The sequence below is a fragment of the Rhinopithecus bieti genome, unplaced genomic scaffold, assembly GCF_001698545.2.
Source record: "Rhinopithecus bieti isolate Rb0 unplaced genomic scaffold, ASM169854v2 scaffold_65372, whole genome shotgun sequence".
In the NCBI taxonomy this organism is placed as follows: domain Eukaryota; kingdom Metazoa; phylum Chordata; class Mammalia; order Primates; family Cercopithecidae; genus Rhinopithecus; species Rhinopithecus bieti.
Window position 1 is genome coordinate 100,585 of NW_016825415.1, and position 22,082 is coordinate 122,666.

At 40.0% G+C, this 22,082-nt stretch overlaps 1 protein-coding gene across 7 annotated transcripts in view; it reads left to right on the forward strand.

Moving 5' to 3' along the window:
* The first annotated feature begins 12,740 nt into the window (after positions 1-12,740).
* The window catches only part of TPD52L1 (TPD52 like 1), a 108,558-nt gene continuing 99,216 nt past the window's right edge, over positions 12,741-22,082 (forward strand). For 6 of the 7 annotated variants that reach the window (XM_017863022.1, XM_017863027.1, XM_017863024.1 and 3 more), the window contains exon 1: positions 12,741-13,049. In XM_017863022.1, the coding sequence (XP_017718511.1) occupies positions 13,031-13,049 (19 nt within the window). In that variant the 5' untranslated portion in view covers positions 12,741-13,030. The remainder of the gene's footprint in view (positions 13,050-22,082) is intronic. The other variant, XM_017863023.1, reaches the window with a different exon arrangement.

Here is a 22,082-nt window from a genome sequence, read left to right on the forward strand (position 1 = left end):
CCAATTTACTCTCCCTCATTTCCCATTTTGTAGAATGTTAACCTCATGTTTGAAAGTGGGATCATACATGAAATTGTAGTTTGGATGTTGTTTACAGTCTGTGAATGATTCCGTCTTCCAACCAGTTGTGCAAGCCTGCAGAGTGAATCCCATGCCACTTTAATTTCCTTCACCCTCATACATAATCCATACCACATGTTACATCTTATTGTTTTATCTTCCAAGTACTTCTCACATCCCTCCACTTCTTTCCATTTTCACAAACATCACCTTTGTCTGTTCTGATCTATTTCTACCCCTGTAACTATCTTTTAAAACTTTCATTTAATTATAAAATACATAAAATAGTACTGCAAAGGACATAGTATGAAATAAATCCTGTATGCTTACTACCTAATTCTATCCAATGCCTAGATTTTGCCAATGTGGTGTCAGATTTTAAAACAAAACACTACTGAAATTGTTAAAGCTCTGCGTGCTTCTACTTGATTCCATTCTCTTCCCTTCCTTCCATATGATTTTGAATTTGCTACATTTCATTCCTGGAAATCTTTTATACTATTGATAAATATGTCATACCCATTAGTATTATAAAGCATTGTTTCACGTATTTTAAACTTTATAGAAAAGAGAGTACGGTAAATATTTTATAAGTTGCTTTTTTTTTTTGCTCATCATTATATTTTGAGATTTAACCATAGTGATACTTGTAACTCCAATTAGTTTATTTCAACTTATCTCTTGTATTTCATAGAAGTATACATTTATTTATCCACTGTCTGGTTGCTAGACATTTAGGCTGCTTAAAACATTTTGCAATTACAACCAATATAGCAATCAGTATCTGTGCATGTCTCCTCATGCGTGTGGGCAAGGGTTTCTTTAAGTCTGGGATGTAGATCTGCCTCTTCAACTTTACTAGACATTGCCAAATTGTCCTCCCATGCTGTCATCTAAATTTACACTTCCACCAATAATGGGTGAGAATTTATAATTCTCCTTGTCCCACCCACACAGTTGTTAGTTCTTTTACCTTTTAAAATTGATGAATGTGCAATAATATCTTAGGATGTGAATTCGCATTTCTTTGATTTCCAGTGAATTTGAGTACTTTTCACCAATTTATGAACCACTGATGTTTCTTCTTGAATCACGTTTTCATTACTGTATTCGGCCATTCTTGCTATAAAGAAATACCTGAGGCTGGGTAATTTATAAAGAAAGGGGCTTTATCTTTCCATGGGTCTGCAGGCCCTCATCTATACAAAGCACGGCACTGGCATCTGCATGGCTTCTGGTGAGGGCCCCAGGGAGCTTTTATTCATGGCAGAAGATAAACGGGGAGCAGATGTCTCAGATGGTGAGAATAAGAGCAAGAGAGAGAGTGAGGGGTGGTACCACATTTTACAACAAGCAGAGCTCATGAGAACTCACTCACTATCCAAATACAGCAAAAGCCTTGAGGGATCCAACCCCATGATCCAAACACCTCCCACCAGGCCCCACCCTCAAACATTGGAGATTACATCTCAGCATGAGATTTGGGCAGAGACAAATATCTAAACTATCTCACTTACCTTTGACCAACTTTATTAGGTTAATATCTTTTGGTCTTGATTTGTAAGTGATTAGATAAAACATTTATCCTTGACTTAGGAAATTATAACATTAAGTGGTGGTTTTACCTTCTTTCCAGACAATCCAGGATTCTTAGAGCACCTTAACTCCTGACATAGATGCAATTATACCATATTCCTTGTCTTTTCCTAGATCTTTCAAAACTCATACCTAATGCTCTAGAGATATATGTCCATTGTGCTTCCTTCCGTTCCCCTCACCTCCCATGGCATTAAAATGTTCCATTCTCCTTGATCAATTACATGCCCAGTTGATTCTTAAGCACTGCTCACAGTATGCAAACTTGAAACTCCAGGCTGGGGTGTCCAATCTTTTGGCTTCTCTGTGCCACATTGGAGGAAGAATTGTCTTGGGTCACATGTAAAATACACTAACACTAAAAAATAGCTACTGAGCTAAAAAAAAAAAAAAAAAAAAAAAAAAAAAAATCGCAAAATAGTCTCATAGTGTTTTAAGACGTTCAGGAATTTGTATTAGGCAGCATTGAAAGCCGTCCTGGGCAGCACGCGGCCCACCAGTACGGGTTGGAAAAGCTTGCTCTAGGCAATCCAATTCAATCCTTCCCCAGTTAAGATTTGAAAAAAAGCAGCAGAAGAAAAAGCACACAAGTAAACAAAACCTTCAAAACACAACTGGAATTCATTGCTTAATGTCCAGGCCTTTGTTCTGTGTATCACTTTAAGAGTTGGTGCATGGACTCTGTGCCGTACATTTTAATTCCTGCATATTTTAAACCACAAAATGAGACTATTTTTAATTTTATTATGCAGTCTGTTTATTTTGCCTTACCACTCATATTTACCATTTCAATTGCTTGTCATTTCCTTCTGTATTTTTTACCTTTCATCTAGATTCATTTTCTTCTTGCCCGAATAAAATTCTTTTACATTTTATTTGAAAATTTGATAATCAGCTTTCATCAGATAGTATCAACTGGCTCCAATAATCCACTGCTTTCACTGCTACATTTTCTGGAGTTGAAACCATCCATTGATTCCTCAGTTCAACCTGGATGGGTAAAGTGATACACACACACATGCACACACACACTTAATACACTATGGAATTTGAATTGCCTTCATTTTATTTAGAATGTTTGCAATGATAGTAATAATTTTTCATAATGTCTTTCCTAAGACTGTTGTTGTTGGGTTTTGGCATCAAGGCTATAGCCATACAAGGTCTTTTAGAGTCTAGGAAATTTAGTCCATTTACTATTGATGAAGTTTAGGACATACCATCCCAAAATATGACTCTAGGATATCAGAATAGGCCACCCCCAAATATGCCACTTTGGCATACTGATTACTTTGAGCTAAAAATAATTGAGAGCCAGCCAAAGCAAGAAAAGCTCTTTCTCCCTTTCAACTTCCTAAAATAAAACATAAAAATTCCCTTGTGTGCAGGAATTTACACTCATGAAGGAAATTTTCATTAGTAAAGATATGTGACAATTGCGTCACCTGAGAGACTTTTACTTGTGTAAGAAAGCAACCTCTACTCACAACACATTTCTTCTGTTTGCCCTCCCGTAATTTGCCTTTACCATTACCTAGAATCCCTAAACTCCTATTCCTTTCTGTAGGTCAGGATGATATGTAAGCCTAATTATCTGGTGAGTCTTACATTTTTGTCAAACTCCTCTATGGACATAATTAAAATTGTTTTTCTTCTGTTGATCTTTCTTATGCCAGTTTAATCCATAAACCAGCCAAAGAACCTGGAAGGGTAGCTGGAAATATTTTTTTGTTCTCTACATCTTTTTGTTAAATTATTTTTTAATTTGCTAATTTTGGTCATTTTGATGGACAGAATTTTAATTTTGAAGCCACATATATTAACCTTTGCTTATGATTTCTCTCTATCACTTTTGAACTCTGAAAGTACTACTCACACTTTAAAACTTAATATTCAATTCTATTCTATTCTAGTTTTTCTACATTTTAAAATATTCAATATTTTAATGTCCATGGAATTAATAATTTTGATGTATGAGATGAATGCATAAATGATTTTTTCAAAAGTTCCAAATCAGAAACTAAATGAATGAGGAAATCTTGATTCTGTCTCCCCCCATTTTAAATAAAAATTTAAAAGGTTTTGTTTATGTCTTATAAAAGTAACTCACAGATTGTTCACTAAGAGAACATGATGGTTTTATGCTTAAACAATTGCTTAAAATTTTGAAATTAATAAACTAATATAACAATTCTGTAAACATGAGCAACAAAATAAAACTTACAGAGTTCTTTTTACAGAGATTGTGTGATTGATTGGAATTAGTGAATGTAAAATATAAATAATTCCTGAATTAATTATAACCCCAATTCCTCACCCATCATAAGGGTCACAGCCAACATTACTATAACAAACGACAAGTTAACAAGGCAAAAGCACAACAAATTTATGCAATCAAAGTTTGTCGTGACACGGGATACTTCAGAAAAAAAGACCCAGGTGAAACAGTCTATTTTAATGCTTACATTCATTGAAGAATAGACAGCTGTGTAGAAATGTGATTGGACAAAAGGGAATCATTTTATGGTAATAGACCCAGGAGGGAAACCCAGCAAGGCCTCGCTGCTCAGATTCTTCTCTGTCTTTCTGTGTGGCATTCTTTCCTCCTGGATATGAAGCAGGGCCCTCTGGAATGAGTCTTATGATCTACTATCTGACAAGGTAGATTAGACATTTTCCTTATGGCCAACTGGCATACTGAAAAGCAGGTTAAGGTTAGAATAATGTTTGTAGGTTTTATGACTGCCTTTGGGATTGAGGGGTTCTAATTTCTATGACCCACTGATGTGGTTTGGCTTCATCCCCACCCAAATCTCATCTTGAATTTTAATCCCTGTAATCCCCAAGTGTCATGGGGGAGCCTGGTGGAAGGTAATTGAATCATGGAGGCAGTTTCCCCCGTGCTGTTCTCATGATAGTGAGTGAGTTCTCATATGATCTGATGGTTTTATTTTTTATTTTTTTATTTTTTGAGATGGAGTTTCGCTCTTGTTGCCCAAACCACAGTACAATGGTGTGATCTTGGCTCACTGCAACCTCTACCTCCCGAGTTCAAGCAATTCTTCTGCCTCAGCCTCCCGAGTAGCTCAGATTATAGGCAAATGCCACCACACCCAGCTAATTTTTTTGTATTTTTAGTAGAAACAGGGTTTCACCATGTTACCCAGGCTGGTCTCAAACTCCTGACCTCAGGTGATCCACCCATATTGGCCTCCCAAAGTGCTGGGACTACAGTTGTGAGCTACCATGCCTGGCCCTGCTGGTTTTATAAGAGTGTGGTATTTCCCCTGCTGGCACTCATTTTCTCTCCTGCTGCCCTGAGAAGAGGTGCCTTCCACCTTGATTGTAAGTCTCCTGAGGCCTCCCCAGCCATGTGGAACTGTGAGTCCATCAAATCTCTTTTCTTATAAATCACCCAGTCTCAGGTATCTCTTCATAGCAGTGTGAGAACAGACGAATACACTCACCATGGGGAAGAGGAATTCTGGTTTCTATAACTTGCTTTGGGTGAGAAAAAGGAATGGGAGACAGGAGGGTAGGAGAAGATCAGAGGGAGACTATCTGAGACTGCTTCCGAGCCCTTCCAGTACTTCCTTCTTTGGTTCAAAGTACTCAGCATGTCAAAGTACCCTACTTTGGGGTATTGTTCTCTGAGCCCCAACAGTATTATATGGGATATACTTGACTTCTAATTTTTCTGATATAAATTTGCTTCATAAACTGATTGTAGGAATACTCCCTGAAAAACTGAGTTCTGTGCTTCAACTATTACCATGAGAAGGAACTTACCACCAAAAAACAACTCCTAAGAGATAGCTCATGAAAATGTTTTTCTCTGCAAAATTCTATAAGTGCATTTTCTTTGCTGGCTTTTATTCAAAAGTTTAATAATAGAATATTTGAAGAACTGAATTTTGTAGTGCTCATAAGAATTTTTAAATTCCAAAATGATTCCTTAAATAATTATTTATGCTAGACATTTTTCCTTCTTCCACAATATGCTGAAACATTGGGTAATATGCAGTAATTCAAATTCAAGTTTAAATTGTTTCATTCTATTTTATGGTTTGCCAAATCAAAAATTAATTCACTTATTTACATCCCTAGCAGAGCTGACATTCTCATTGGGTCTTAACTGAGACAAAGTCTACCTACTAGGCCAGGTCCTTGAATTTGACATCAGCTAGTGTAACAGAACTTACCGTGCCATGTTCCTATTGACCTACTACATAGTTTTTTTTATTTTTATATTGTCCATTGTGTTTATTTAAGATTCAGTTTAGGCTATGTCAACCTGTGAAAGTCATATCGAAGATTTAGAAACTGGCTATTGTTGTCACTAAGCAGTTATTTGCAGTTTGCAGTGTTGCTTATGGTCTACTCTGTGATCATGAACAATAGACGTGTTTGCCATGATCAAGCTATCACCCAGATTTCTGCTTTCAAAAATTAATGAGCCTTCGGACTCCTTTAAGTTTCCCTAAGGACATTATCAATAATCTTTGTGACATTCTACTTAAACTTTCTTTAATTTGTCTATGTCACCTGTAAACAATGAGTCCAGAAGTGCACATTTGTGTTTGAAAGGAACCTGATGACATACAACTTTCTGCTTTTATTTTATGAGAACGGTATAGTAATATTCATTTACTTAGAGGTCAAACTATGCAAGGGGAGTCATGGAAAACATTACCACCAACATCACAATCCTCAAATCAGCAAAAAGCCATCCTGGAGCTGTAAAGAAAAAAAAAAAAAGCATCTTTGAATAAATAAGTAAAAAACTTCTTTTTTTTTTTTTGATACTAAATCTCAGTCTGCCATCCAGGCTGGAGTGAAGTGGCATGATCTTGGCTCACTGCAACCTCTGCTTCATGGGTTCAAGCAGTTCTCCTGCCTCAGCCTCCCAAGTAGCTGGGACTACAGGCGTGTGCCACCACCAAAGCCAACTCTCTGGTGGCCTCCTCCAAAGCCAACCCTCTGGTGTGTAGACTCCAATTTCCAAGTTTCCTGAGCACTGGGAAGTTGGTAGAGGTGGAAAAAAGGTGGTGCTGGCCCCCTTTCTGAGCAATCAAACTATCTCTCTTCATTCCTTTTGCCCAGCTTAGCAGCATGATGTGGGGTGAAGTCGGTAAGTCCTCCAGCTAGGCTGAGTTCTGAGTGCCTCTCCCTTTGTGTAGCCCCTCCTACCCTCATGAATGATTCTGTTGCACCCTTTTCTTCATGTGGCTTCAGGAAATGGAAGCTGCCTTTTCAAGCCTCCTGGTAGTATTGACTTACTAGCTAGTTCTCTCTCCCTCTAACTTCCACACCCCACCTGGGTCTTCAGTGTAACTCCTCTCTACCTTACTACACCACTTGAGAGGGTGAGAAATTCAAAGTGACGAAGAGCACTTGTTCTATCCCTAAGGTTCTCAAAACTATCTGGCCATCAGAGTTCCCAGTGCAACTGTCGAGGCCAGGTCTTCTTTGCTCTCATGGGAGTAGGGAGAGGAAGGGTGAAATCTGTAGGCAGAACCATGTCTAAGTCTTTCATACTTCTCTGCCCTCCCCAACGTTTTTTATCTCTCCAACTCCCCTGTAATTAGGGGTAAAAATTATTGTGCTGCCTGCTCATATTTCTTTTTCATTATTGTCTGCTTACTTGGGTGACAACGTTTTAATTTAAAAGCTGAGAATATAGATCCTTTCATCTTTGTTGTGGACAGTTTCTAAAATGGTCATTGTGAATCTTGGAAGCACATCAGTATCACGGAGAGAGATTTCAAAAGACAAATCAGAATACTTAGGGGTTAGAACCCACGTATTAGAAATGTTTAAAAGCCACTCATGTGGTGCTGATAATGTAGAAGACAACTGGAAACCACTGCTTTAAAAGCACAGGTGCCCAGTGGGAGAGGAGGGAAAGAACACATCCATTAATACCTCAAATAACATCCTGACGCAAATGCAGAAAGCCAGGCGCAGAGAGGCTGAGACACTTCCTTTAGGTGATACAGCTGGTAGTTTTCAGAGTGGGAATCTAATAGAGCCCCATACCTCATGTTCTCTTTCAATGTATTTGTAAGGTTCATAGGCCAGAGCAGCACACTTCACCTGTCTTTTCTACTCATTCCTCTCATTTCCGTGTCCCTTCCACTTCCCAAGATGCCTTCACACCCGTACATTATAAGTGACCGGGAACTGGTGTAAGTAAAAACTGTTGAATACACTTTCCCTTTGGACAGTTGAGATTTCTACTGCATTTCACCACTACAGAATGATCAACTTTCTAAACAAACTTCGTACTTATATGAGTTATAGTACTGTTGGTAGAGACGTGAGCTGATATTTCTTACTCCTTGTCATGCTTTCTAATCGCATGACCAGGCAAGCTGTGGAACAGGACTGTGAGTTTCTAGTCTTGTCTGAAAACATGATTGTCTCATGTTAATGTTAATGTCAACGCCAATGTTAATGTTAAAGCAACGAAATACATTAAGCAAGATACTTTTAAACAGAATTTCATTGATTCAATCAAACACTTGACCAGCGTTTTCCATGTAGAGTGGCTATAGAGATGAAGGAGGGGGTGAAGGTGGCTGTTTTACTAACCTTAAAAGAAGTTAAGAAAGTTCACCATCTTCAGTGACAAGGAAAAGACAAAGACAGAAAAGACAAAATAGAAAAATCTTCATTTTTATAAAATGTTAACTTCAATAATAGTCTTCTTTGGCTAAACTATTATTTGGGGGATAACACAAACTTACCCGGCTAATTCCTTTACTCTTAAGACACAGTTTAGGCAAGCATTTTGAAAGAAACATTTCTGCATCTTCTCACCAGCCTGAGTTAGGAGGCTTCCCTCAGTGCTAACAGACGCACTGGGCTTACCCTCTATGCACAGCACTTACCACGAGGTGCTGCTTTATAAAAACCTGTTTCTCCCTGCTTCTCACCAGATCATGAACTCCCTGGTAATGAAGGATCATGTCCTTTACCCACACCCTTAGCATCTAGCACAGTTCCTGGCATATAGATGTTCAATAACTTTTTCGGAATGAATACCAATATTTTATTATTGGTATAAATAATGATTGAAAAATTAAAAGGGTAGTAACTTAAAATGTTATAAATCAGAAAAATGAGTCAGAGTATAGATGGTTAGATGACTCAAGCTGGAAAATCATTAACTATTTTTAGCTCATTTTAGCAGCTGGGAGTCAACCCTAACCTGGTGTTTAATTTCCAGGGTATAGAAGACCAGAACAACTGAATAGACTCTAAAAGTGATTTAAGCACTGATTCTTCACTTCATGCATCCCTGGTCTCTATTACCAAAAGTCATTTAAAAGCCCTATGCTTAGTGTTCTACACAGTAATTTTAATGGCAATGATTACAAATCAGTGAGATCTTCAACATAACAAAAAACACACTGAGATGCTTGTACATGTGCCAGGAAACCATGACTAGTATTCTTTCTTTCAAGAAAAAAATGTAAGACTCCATTTATGCTTATTAGTCTATACTGTGCAAACTTGGGCATGGATAAAATATAACCTACTGGTTAGTTAATTGTTTATTCAATAAATCTTTTTGAGCTGCGAAATTTTTATAAGACTTTTTGGCAGGAATTATGGGAGGTTTAACATAATATCCACACTCAACTCTGACAGACTTTAACATCTATTTTAAGAAAGGAAGAGGAAACAAAACCCAAATGGCAAACTATTCAAGACCAAATGTAAATAAGTACCACACTGTATTTTACAGATGAAGATTGTGTAGATGTTGAGAAAAAGGGGAGATCTGTAACACCCAAAAGCCAGTGGAGTAGAGATGGTAGCTGATATTTCTTACTTCTTGTCATGCTTTCTAATCTCATTACCAGGCAAGCCTTGGAACAGGGCTGTGACTTTCTAGTCCTGTCTGAAAACATGACTGCCTCATCGACCTACAAGTACAACCTACAGGGACTCATGGACAGAGACCCCAGAAGACTCAAGTTTCCTGCTGAGGAAAAGCAAGGCGGCCCTGCCTTCTTGTTTTGTCCTCCAGTCTATAAGCAAACCTTTTTTTTTTTTTTTTTTTGGTGATTTTTCTGAGCTCCCAGGGATAGCACTGAAGTACTGTCTAGTGTTCCTAGGTGCAAAAAGGTTGTGATGTGCCTTAGAGAGAAAATATATACATGAAATAAGCTTAATAAACTTGATTCTGGTATGAGTTCTAGTGCTGTTGACTGTGAGCTCAATGTTAATGAAGCAACAATGTACATGATATACATGAAATAAGGTGTCTTTAAACTAAAATATACATAAAATTGTGTATTGATGAATTGACAAAAATGTTGGAACCACGGCTTGTGGAAATCTACCTTCATATCTCCACTAAGAGTGATGGCTCGGTATTGTAAAACCATGTTCTTTTCCTCTGTCCATGGCATAGCATCAGACCTTTACAGGCACACCTCATCTTATTGCACTTCTCTTCACTTTTTTTTTTTGTCTTGACAGAGTCTCACTGTGTTGCCCAGGCTAATCTCGGCTCACTGCAACCTCTGCCTCCCAGGTTCAAGCGATTCTCCTGCCTCAGCCTCCTGAATAGCTGGGACTACAGGTGCCCGCCACCACACCCGGCCAATGTTTTGTATTTTAGTAAAGACAGGGTTTCACCACGTTAGCCAGGATGGTCTTGATCTCCTGACCTCATGATTTGCCCACCTGCCTAGGCCTCTCAAAGTGCTGGAATTACAGGTGTGAGCTACCGCATTTTTAACCAATTGGAGGTTTGTGGCATCCCCGTGTTGAGCAAATCTATTGGTGCCATTTTTCCAATGCCATGTGCTCACTTGATGTCTCTGTGTCACATTTTGGTAATTCTCACAATATTTCAAGCTTTTTCATTATATTATATCTGTTATGGTGATCTGTGATCAGTGATCTTTGATGTCACCATTGTAATTATTTTGAGGAACCGTGAACCATGCCCATATAAGACAGTGAATTGAATCAATAAATCTTGTGTGTGTTCTGACTGCTCCACCGGCCAGCCATTTCCCCACCTCTCTCCCTCTTCTTAGGCCTCTCCATTCTCTGAGACACAACAATATTGTATTAATAACCCTACAATGGCCTCCAAGTATTCACATGAAAGGAAGAGTCACTTGTGACTTAAATCAAAAGCTAGAAATGATTAAATTTAGTGAGGAAGGCATGTTGAAAGCTGAGATAGGCCAAAAGCTAGGTCTCTTGTGCAAGTTATTCAAGCTGTGAATGCAAAAGAACACTTCTTGAAGGAGATTAGAAGTGCTACTTCAGTGAACCCACAAATGATAAGGAAGTGAAACAGTCTTCTTGCTGATATGGGGAAAGTTTGAGTGGTCTGGATCAAACCAGATCAAAGCAGTCACAACCTTCCCTTAACCACAGCCTAATCCGGGGCAAAGCCCTAACTCTCTTCAATTCTATAAAGCCTGAGAGAGGTGAGGAATCTGCAGAAGAAAAGTTGGAAGCTAGCAGAGACTGGCTCATGAGGTTTAAAGAAAGAAGTCATCTCCATAACATGAATGTAAGGTGAAGCAGCAAGGGCTGATGCCAAAGCTGCAGCAAGTTCTCCAGAAGATCTGGCTAAGATCACTGATTAAGGTAGCTACACTAAACAACGCATTTTCAATACAGATGAAATAGCCTTGTACTGGAAGAAGATGCTATCAAGGACTTTCATAGCTACAAAGAAGTCAATACCTGATTGCAAAGCTTCAAAGGACAAACTGACTCTCTTGTTAGGGGCAAAAGTAGCTGGTGACTTTACACTGAAGCCAATGCTCATTTACCATTCTGAAAATTTTAGAGCCCTTAAGAATTACGCTAAATATATTCCACCTGTGCTCTATAAAGCGAACAACAAAACTTGAATGATAGTGCATCTGTTTACAGCATGGTTTATTGAACATTTTAAGTCCACTATTAAGACCTATTGCTCAAAAAAAAAAGTTTCTTTCTAATTATTATTGCTGGTTAATGTCATACTTTGTCACTCAGGAGTTGATGGAGATGTAAGAAGAGATTAATGTTGTTTTCATGCCTGGCAAAACAACATCCATCTTGCGGCCGATGAATAAAGGAGTAATTTTAACTTTCAAGCCTTATTATTTGAGAAATAAATTTTGTAAGGATATAGCTGCCATAAATAGTGATTCTTCTGTTGGATCTGGACAAAGTAAATTGATAACCTTCTGGAAAAGATTCACCATTCTAGATGCCATTAAGAACATTCATAATTCATGGGAGGAGATCAAAAAGTCAACATTAACAGGAGTTTGGAAGAAGTTGGTTCCAACCCTCCTGAATGACTTTGGGGGTTCAAACTTCAAAGCAGGAAGTAATTGCAGGTGTGGTAGAAAGAGCAAGAGAATTAGAATTACAAGTGGAGCCTGAATATATGACTAAATTGCTCAATTTCATAAGACTTGAATGGTTGAAGAGTTGCTCCTTATAGACAAGCCAAGAAAGTGGTCACTTGAGATAGAATCTACTCCTGGTGAAGTTGTTCACAGCATTGTTGAAATGACAGCAAAGGATTTATAATTATATACACTTAGTTGATAAAGCAATGGCAGAGTTTGAGATGACTGACTCCAATTTTGCAAAAAGTTATATTGTGGATAAAATGCTATCAACCAGCATTGCATGGTACAGAAAAATCTTTCATAAAAGGAAGAGTCAATTGATGCAGCAAACTTCATTGTTGTCCTATTTTAAGAAATTGACACAGCTATTCCAGCCTTCAGCAATCACCACCAGGATCAGTCAGCAGCCATCAACATCCAAGCAATGCCCTCCACCAACAAAAAGATTCCCATTAGGTAAAGATGATCTTTAACATTTTTTAGAAATAAAATATCTTTTTAAATTAAGGTATGTATATTGCTCATTTTAGACATCATGCTATTGCATACTTAATAGACTACACATAGTGTAAACGTAACTTTTATATGCATTAGGAAGCTGAAAAATTAGTGCGACTCGTTTTGTTGCAATACCCGCTTTATTGCGGGGGTCTGGAACCTAATCTGCAATATCTCTGCGGTATGTCCGTATAGCGCCGGGAGTGGGTGCCTTCCGCCGGCTGTGCAGAGCGCCGGCAGGTGGCGCCCAGCGGCGAGCTCTTTCCAGCTTGGTTTGGGCCAGGTGGACTGGAAGGGGCGGAGGTAACCAGAAGCGGCCAGTGGCTGCTGCCTGCGTCCCCAACCCCCTCCGCGCAGCGCTCGAGACACGCGTGCCAGGAGTGGGAGAGAGCGGCGGGGCCAGCTGCGTTCTGAGGCTGAGCACAGCTGCCATCTGCTCTGGGAAGCACCGGGGTGTCCCCGCCGCCCTCAGCTCGAAGTCAGCCACCATGGAGGCGCAGGCACAAGGTGAGTGGACGCCGATCGCCCAGAGAGTCAGGTCCTGGGGCGCGCATAACTGCTCTTTTCCTGCACCTCCTAACTTAGCTCTCGGACAGAACAGACTGGTGCCATGCTACGCGTCTAGAACTCCACTCCCACCCGCGCCTTCGGTATAATGCCTGCTCACCAAACTCAGGATTTGCTGTGGGTCTGGGGCTCAGTAAAGTGACAGGGGATCCGTAAGTGGAGAGGCCCCTCCTCAGGAAATGCGCCGGTGGAATGCTCTACCCTCTTCCGCAGCCAGTCGCCCCCGGCCTTCCCAACCTCGCGGGTGTCCAAAGGACCTGTTGTGCCGGGTCCGGAAAGCGTGTTTCGCTCCCTTTCCCTTGAGGGAGTGGGGAGGGAATGTGACTCTTTTCGCCCAGGGCCGTGGACTCGCGGCTTGTGGGTCCCAAGTTAGGGAGTGAGGGGATCGTCAGCCGAGGGGGTGGCTCCGCACCCCGGCTACGCCAGAGGCTTCCAGTGCGGGGACCCGCCTTCGGAGGCCAGGTGAACGTTACTGGCCCCCTGACCTCCAGCAGATCCACACATGAGTCCCAGTTTCCCGCGATCGGGGCGCGACCTCTGCCTCCCGTGGCGCGCGGGGCCCCTGACAACCCAGCTCCCTGCTCCCGGGGCTGCCCGCTGGAGGAAACTGCGGTGGCTTCACGAAGGTCGGCCTCATATCTTGGGGTCACACTTGAACAGTGTTGGGGAATTCCGATGGCACCGTTCAAGAATGGGGGTAAACGGACCGTGGAAAGGGGTAGAGGTGGGTGGATGTGGAGCGAGAGACAGTTGGGAAGGAAACGGACTCAGTGATCTACCTTGGGGAGCAACGCCCAGAAGGTATGGCTTGCGGAGTTCAGCCTTTAAGGCAGTCATCGCCACCACTCTTTTACACTGTAGGAAACTTTGTGTTGGCTCTTAATATAAATAAAATCCCATTAAAAAAAAAAAAAAAAAAAAAAAAAAGAGGTTCATGACCTGATGCGCTCGCCCTCTAGGGGCAGAATGCCCTGAATGAGTGTGGGTTGGCGAGTGCCTGGGCCTGGAGTCGCCCAACAGGTTTGCTGCCAGGATTACAATTGTCTGAACAGCACGAACCTTACTCGTTTGTTCCATCCGCCTAGGTCCTGCCCATAAAGCTGCCGCTACCCATATTCTTTCCTCTATTATGTAGACAGGAAAGGATAATTCAACCGAGGGTGCGGGCTGTTGGTCAAATTCAAAAGCAGAGGTCAGGTTGGAGGCCTTCACACCAGAACTGAAGCTGGTGGGAGCAGCACCGGAGCTTTCCAACCTGACTTGCAGATTAGAATTTACAGAGTCTTCAATACTGGCCTTGGCCAACCCCATCCATCCCAATCAAACTGGAATCTTTGGAACCTGAACATGGGTATATTTGGAAGCTTCCGGGATAATTCTATTAGTGAGGATGGAGAAGAACTATAGCAGATGGGAAACATTCATACAACTTCTGAAGACATCCAAAACTACAGACTGGTAACCACTGGTGTCACTGGTTTGCTTTATTGCTTTGCTTTAGTTCCAAGATTTACTTAACAAATATTTCAGTGCTTTCCTTTGCCAAGCACTGTGCTAAGAAGAGCAAAGACAGACTTGGTATCTGCTTCATAAAATTTGCAGTAGAGGAAGAGACAAGTATTAATTTGATAGCTATTTGACAAATAACGTGTAAAATCACTGCATGCTAATGCTAAGAAAGGGCCTTGTAGTGCAGTGAGAGCCTGAAAAACTATAACCCTAGTATGCAATAATCAGAAGAGCAGATTGTTTATTGTGTGCCTGTCTCTGTTCTTTGTGCTTTGCATGTATTGATGGACTCATTTCCTGTGCACAGCAGTCCGATGAGGTAGTTCATGTTCTCATTCCCATTCTACAGAGAGGAAACAAGCATGGAAGGTATTAGATTGTGGCAAAATTGCAATTTTTGCCATGACTTTTTAATAAATTCCTTGTTTACAGCCAGATAGGTAAAAAGTAGCAAAGTTGATGCTGTGAGGGACTCATTCTCACTCAAAGCTTATGACTTTTGGAGGAAAGGTTAAACTTCAATCCCCACCTGAATCTCCAGCTGCCCTGTGGTGCCCTTCCTTTCCCCTCATGACTGGATGGAACCTTTGGGTGTAAAGAGGACTAGTAAAAAGGCAAATGGATATGAGAAAAGTGAACAGATTTAAGAAATAAGAGGCCAGGTGCAGTGGCTTACACCTGTAATCCCAGCACTTTGGGAGGCCAAGGTAGGAGGATCACTTAGAGCCCAGGAGTTCAAGACCAGCCTGGACAACATAGAGAGACCTCATCTCTACAAAAAATAAACAAAATTAGCCGAGTGTGGTAGCATGTGCCTGTTGGCCTAGCTACTTGGAAGGCTGGAGTGGGAGGATTGCTTGAGATCAGAAGTTTGAGGCTACAGTGAGCCAAAATCCCATCACTGTACTCTAGTCTAGACAAGAGTGAGACCTTGTCTCAAAAAAAAAAAAAAAAAAAAGACAAAAAAGGCCAGCCACACCTGTAATTCCAGCACTTTGGGAGGCTGGAGGAGACAGATTCTTTTGAGCCCAGGAGTTTGAGACCGGCCTGGCCAACATGGTGAAACCCTGTCACAAAAAAATACAAAAATTAGCCCGGTGTGGTGGTGCGTGTTGTATCCCAGCTACTTGGGAGGTTGAGGTGGGAGGATCACCTGAGCCCAGCAGGTCGAGGCAGCCGTGAGCTGTGATTATACCACTGCACTCCAACTTGGGTGAGAGGGCAAGACTCTGTCTCAAAAAAAGATAAACAGAAAGAGAACAACAACAACAACAATAAAAACTTAAGAAAAGTCAAAATTGGATTGAATGTGAAGGAGGGCAGTGTCAAGGATGACCCCAGCTTCCTACTTGTACAATCAAATGGAAGACACTTACCTCTTAAATCTTCATTTGCCTAGCATTTTAAGATTTTCATTTTCAGAGTTTTTGTTATTTAGAAAACACACATATTGAGTTCTTTAAGAAAAACCTTCTCACAAACTGTTTATAGCATATATTAAAGATAAATCTTTTTTTCCACTGGCACATTTTTCTGGCTAAATGAATGATTTCCCTCTTAGATTCCAGATAAGACAGTTCTGTGACTTTCAAAGTGTAAGTTTCCACCTTTGGCACAGTTTATTTTAGAACTATCTAGAGCGGAGATGGCTTACCTTTCTGCCTGCTAATCTAGAGACAGGTAAGGATAAGTGAGGTTAAGCAGGCAGGTGCTGATGAGTTGTACCTCATATTGTCCAGGAAGCCACCAAGGTGTTATGGACATGATTCGCCCATATAGCTCAGTAAGTGCAGCAACTTAGTGCGCTAGAAACTTTCCCATAAGTGAAATTATGCAAATGTGTTCTTTGGCTTTGTAAAGTAATAGACTACTTCCAGCAAAACAAGAGGACTTTCAGGGGAGGTGGTAGGACAGAAAACAGGAAGTGGGATTATGAGTGGAGCGGTTCACTGAGGAGGGCTGGAAAACAATGTGGAGGGAGAAGTCCACAGGAGAATGGCATTCCTATTTGCTTTCCACTGGTACCAGATAATTTTGCTTTAAGATAATTGATGTGTTAGAGAGCGAATTGGGTTAGAAATACAGCATTTTCCTGAAACATATGGTAGTCCTTTAAAATAAAAACTTCCTGATCCTTTTAAACTACCCTTCAATATTTTATTATTCTAAATAGAAATAACTTTGTTGTTTTTGCCTTTCCCAATGTCTTTAATGTTAGAAGGAAAACTGTCTCTTTTTAACATTTGCATATATTCAAATTAATTAACTGTGTTAGTTTCTCATTGCCAATGTAAAAATTACCACAAACTTTGTGGCTTAAAACAATAAAAATGTACTGTCTCATAGTTTGAAGATTAGAATTCCAAAATCACTATCACTAGGCTGAAATCAAGGTATCGGCAGGGCTGCCCTTCCCTGGAGGTCTTTGCCTCTTTCAGCTTCTGGTGGCTGCCGACCTGCTCGGGCTGCATCGCTCCAATCTCTCTGCCTCCACGGTTACACTGCTTTCTCTTCTATTAGTGTCAAACCTCCCTCTGCCTCTCTCTTATAAGGACACTTATGATTTCATTTAGCACCTACCTGGATAATCCAGGATAAGCTCTCTCTCTCTCTCAGACCTTTAACTTAATCACATCTGCAAAAGACTCTTCCACACAAGGTAACATTTCCAGGTTCCAGGAGTTAGGATATATTTAGGAGCCATTATTCACTTTAGTATAATAATTATTTTTTATATTCAGACATCCACTCAAGAAGATTCTCAGATGTCCATGAATGAAATAAAGCAATAAACATCAGATTCATCGTATTGTTTGCAAAGTCCTTTAAATGAAAATGTCATATATACCTTTCATTGTACTTTGCTCACAGAACATTTATATAATTGTATCTTGTTTCAGGAAGTACATAAGGCAGTTTATATGGATACTTGAAATGCAACAAGATAATGTAAATTAAAAATAGATGAAAGAAAATAAATGAAGATAAGACGAGAAAAGGAAGCAAGGGATGAAGCTCTAGAAAAATGAATATAATCACATTACTTTTATTGATATTGCATGGAAAACAAATTATTGCTTTGTAAAGGAAGTATGACATTTTGATATAAAACAATAAAAGAACCGTTCTTCCCTCTGTCAAACAGCAGCAGATTCAGTCTCTTATACAGGCATACCTTGGAGATAGTGTGGGTTCAGTTCCAGATTACCCCCCCAAAGAAGTGAATATTGGAATACAGCGAGTCACACAAGTTTTTTGGTTTTCTAGTGCGTATAAAAGTTATGTTTATACTATACTGTAGTTTACTAAATGTGCAATAGCATGATATCTAAGAAAAGGTACATACCTTTATGTAAAAGATCCTTTTTGCTAAAAATTGCTAACGATCATTTGTGCCTTCACTGAGTGATAACTGTCTTACTGGTGGAGGGTCTTGCCTGGATATCGATGGCTGCTGACTGATCCAGATGGTGGTTGCTGAAGGCTGAGGTGGCTGTGGCAATTTATTAAAGTAAGACAACAAGGACGTTTGTCACATAGATTGACTATTCCTTTCAAGAAGATTTATATATTGCATGTAATGTTTGGTAGCATTTTATCTGCTGTAGAACTTCTTTCAATATTGGAATCAATCCTCTCAAGCCCTGCCACTGCTTTATCGACTAAGTTTATATAATTCTAAATCCTTTGTTGTCATTTCCACAGTGCTGTGAACATCTTCATCGCGAGTAGATTCCATCTCAAGAAACCACCCTTTGCTCATCCATAAGAAGCAACATCTCATTCATTCAAGTTTTAGAGTGAAATTAAAATGTCATAAATTTAGTTACATCTTCGGGCTCCACTTCTAGGTCTCTTGCTTTTTCTAACACACCTACACTTCATTTCCTCCACTGACATCTTGAACTCCTCAAACTTATTTAGGAGGGTTGGAGTCCACATCTTCCAAACTTCTGTTAATGTTGATATTTTGACCACCTCCCATGAATTACGAATGTTCTTAATGACATCTAGAATGGTGAATCCTTTCCAGAATGTTTTCAATTTACTTTGCCTAGTTTCAACAGAAAAATCACTATCTATGGCAGCTGTATTCTTATGAGATGTATTTCTTAAATAATAGGACTTGAAAGTCAGAATTTCTCTTGGATCCACAAGCTGAAGAGTGGATATCATGTTAGTAGACGTGTGTTAGCAATGTTAATCCCTTTGTACATCTCCATCAGAACTTTTGGGTGACCATGTATTATATCGTTTGGCTGTGTCCCCACCCAAATCTCATCTTGAATTGTAGCTCCCATAATTCCCACATGTCATGGGAGGGAGCCACTGGGAGGTAATTGAATCATGGGTGCAGGTTTTTCCCATGCTGTTCTCGTGATGGTAAGTCTCAGGAGAGGTGATGGTTTTATAAAAGGGAGTTACCCTGAACATGTCCTCTTGCCTGCCACCATGTGAGACGTGCCTTCCATCATGATCGTGAGGCCTCCCCAGCCATGTGGAACTGTGAGTCCATTAAACCTCTTTTTTTAAAAAATAAATTTCCTATTCTCGAGTATGTCTTTATTAGCAGCATGAGAATGGACTTATTTTTTTTTTTTTGAGACAGAGTCTCGCTCTGCCACCCAGGCTGGAGTGCAGTGGCCGGATCTCAGCTCACTGCAAGCTCCGCCTCCTGGGTTTAGGCCATTCTCCTGCCTCAGCCTCCCGAGTAGCTGGGACTACAGGCGGCCGCCACGTCGCCCGGCTAGTTTTTTTGTATTTTTTAGTAGAGACGGGGTTTCATTGTGTTAGCCAGGATGGTCTCGATCTCCTGACCTCGTGATCCGCCCGTCTCAGCCTCCCAAAGAGCTGGGATTACAGGCTTGAGCCACCGTGCCCGGCAGAGAATGGACTTATACAGTTGTGTTATCAACTAGAAATAGTATTCAAAAAGAAATATTTTTTTTCTGAGCAGTAAGTGTTAATAGTGGACTTAAATTATTCAATAAACCATGCTGTAAACAGTTACCCAGACTTTGTTATTCCATTTATAGAGCACATTTTCTAAATCTATAGATTTAGTACACTTATTTATTTATTTGTATTTGCATTTTCATAGATGAATGGTCTTGCTCTGTTGCCTAGGCTGAAGTACAGTGAGATCATCATAGCTCACTGAAGCCTTGAACTCCTAGGCTCAAGCAATCCTCCTGCCTTAGCCTCACAAAGTGTTGGGATTATAGTCATGAACCATTGTGTCTGGTTGCAGTTAGAATAATTCATAAGGACCTTAGAATTTTTCAAATAGTAAGTGAACATGTAACTTAAAGTCACCAGCTGCATTAGCCCCTAACGAGAGCGTCAACCTGTCCTTTGAAGCTTTGAAGCCAAGCATTGACTCCTCCTCTCTTCCTATAAAAGTCCTAGCTGACATCTTCTTCCAACGTAAAGCTCTTTCATCTATATTGAAAATGTGTTGTTTAGTGTAGCCACTTTCATCAATGATCTTAGCCAGGTCTTCTGGAGAGCTTGCTGCAGCTTTGGCATCAACCCTTGGTGCTTCATCTTGTACTTTTATGTTACAGAGATGACTTTTTTTTTTTTTTTTGAGATGGAGTCTTGCTCTGTCACCCAGGCTGGAGTGCAGTGGCACGATCTTGGCTCACTGCAACCTCCACCTCCAGGGTTCAAGCAAATTCTCCTGCCTCCGCTTCCTGAGTAGCAGGGATTACAGGTGACTGCCACCACACCCAGCTAATTTTTGTATTTTTAGTAGAGATGGGGTTTCATCATGTTGTCCAGACTGGTCTTGAACTCCTGACCTAAGGTGATCCACCTGCCTCAGCCTCCCAAAGTGCTGGGATTACAGGCATGAGCCACCATGCCCGACCTGAGATGACTTCTTTCGTTAAACCTCATGAACAAATCTCTGCTGGCTTCCAACTTTTCTTGCACAGCTTTCTCATTTCTTTCAGCCTTCATAAATTGAGGAGACTTAGGACCTTCTCTGAATTAAGCTTTCACTTAAAGGAATGTTGTGGCTGGTTTGATCTATCCAGACCACTCAGACTTTCTCCCTATCAGCAATAAGTCTATTTCACTTTCTTCTCATTTGTGTGTTCAGTGGAATAGCATGTTACGTTTCTTTCAAGAACTTTTCCTTCACATTCACAACTTGAATCAAGAGGCCTGCTTTTGATCTATCTTGGCTTTCAATGTGCCTTCCTCGCTAAGTTTAATCGTTTCTAGCTTTTGACTTAAGGTGAGAGATATGTGTCTCTACGTTTCACTTGAATACTTAGAGACTATTATAGTGTAAATTGTCATACTAACAATGTTGTTGTGTCTCAGAGAGTGGAGAGGGCCAGGGACAGGGAGAGAGATGGGGAAATGGGTGGCTGGCAGAGCAGTCAGAACACACACAAGGTTTACTGATTAAGGTCACCATCTTATGTGGGCATAGTTCATGGTTCCCCAAAACAATTATGATGGTAACATCGAAGATCACCAATCACAGATCACCATAACAGATATAATAATAATGAAAAAGTTTGAAATGTTGTGAGAGTTACTAAAATGTGACACAGAGACAAGACATGAGCACATGTTGGAAAAATGGCACCAATAGACTTTCACAACCTGGGGTTGCCACAAACCTTCAATTTGTAAAAATAACAGTATCTGTGAAGTACAATAAAGGGAAGTGCAGTGAGGTATGTCTAACTCTTAAATTATCCAAGGAAAAAATTATTTTGCATTTTATGTTTCATATTTAAAATGTTACATTGCAATTTAGGCAACATAATAATAAACCTCAAACTATGAAAGCAAGCTGTTATATATTTTGATTTATGATTTTTAAGAGTATTATTAAGACTATTCATACTATTTTCAAAGTTGCCTCCTGTAGTTTTATTTCCTAGTTAAGTAAAGGTTTTGAAATAGGTGATGATGTATATTTTAGATGAAGTCAGTCATTTGCAACAAATCATATACCATTGTTTTATTTTAAATTATTTTAAAATCTAATTATACAAATGGCACTATTATAGTACATGGGAACATATTTTGAATTTCCTTCCCTAGTATACACTTTATTAATTGTCTGGGTAGGCAGAATCTAAGAATTTCTTCAAAAACTTGTAAGCAAAGGAGTCCATTTTTGTGGTCTATAATACAATGTGCTACTTAATAATGTATAGTAAATAATAAACAAATACTTCAGCAGATATCGATTGATTAAATATTTTAACAAATACTTATTGATTACTGTAGTAATAGCAAATATTTGACAAGCACATACTATTGGGAGGGAAAAGGACATAGTGATTAAGATCCCAGGATGAAGGTCAACTGCCTGGATTTTAATTCTGCCAAGTTACCTACCATTAATATGACCATGAACAAGTTATTGATTTCTCTCTATCTTGGTTTCTACATATGCAAAGTGAAGATAGTAATAGCACCAATATCATAGGATTG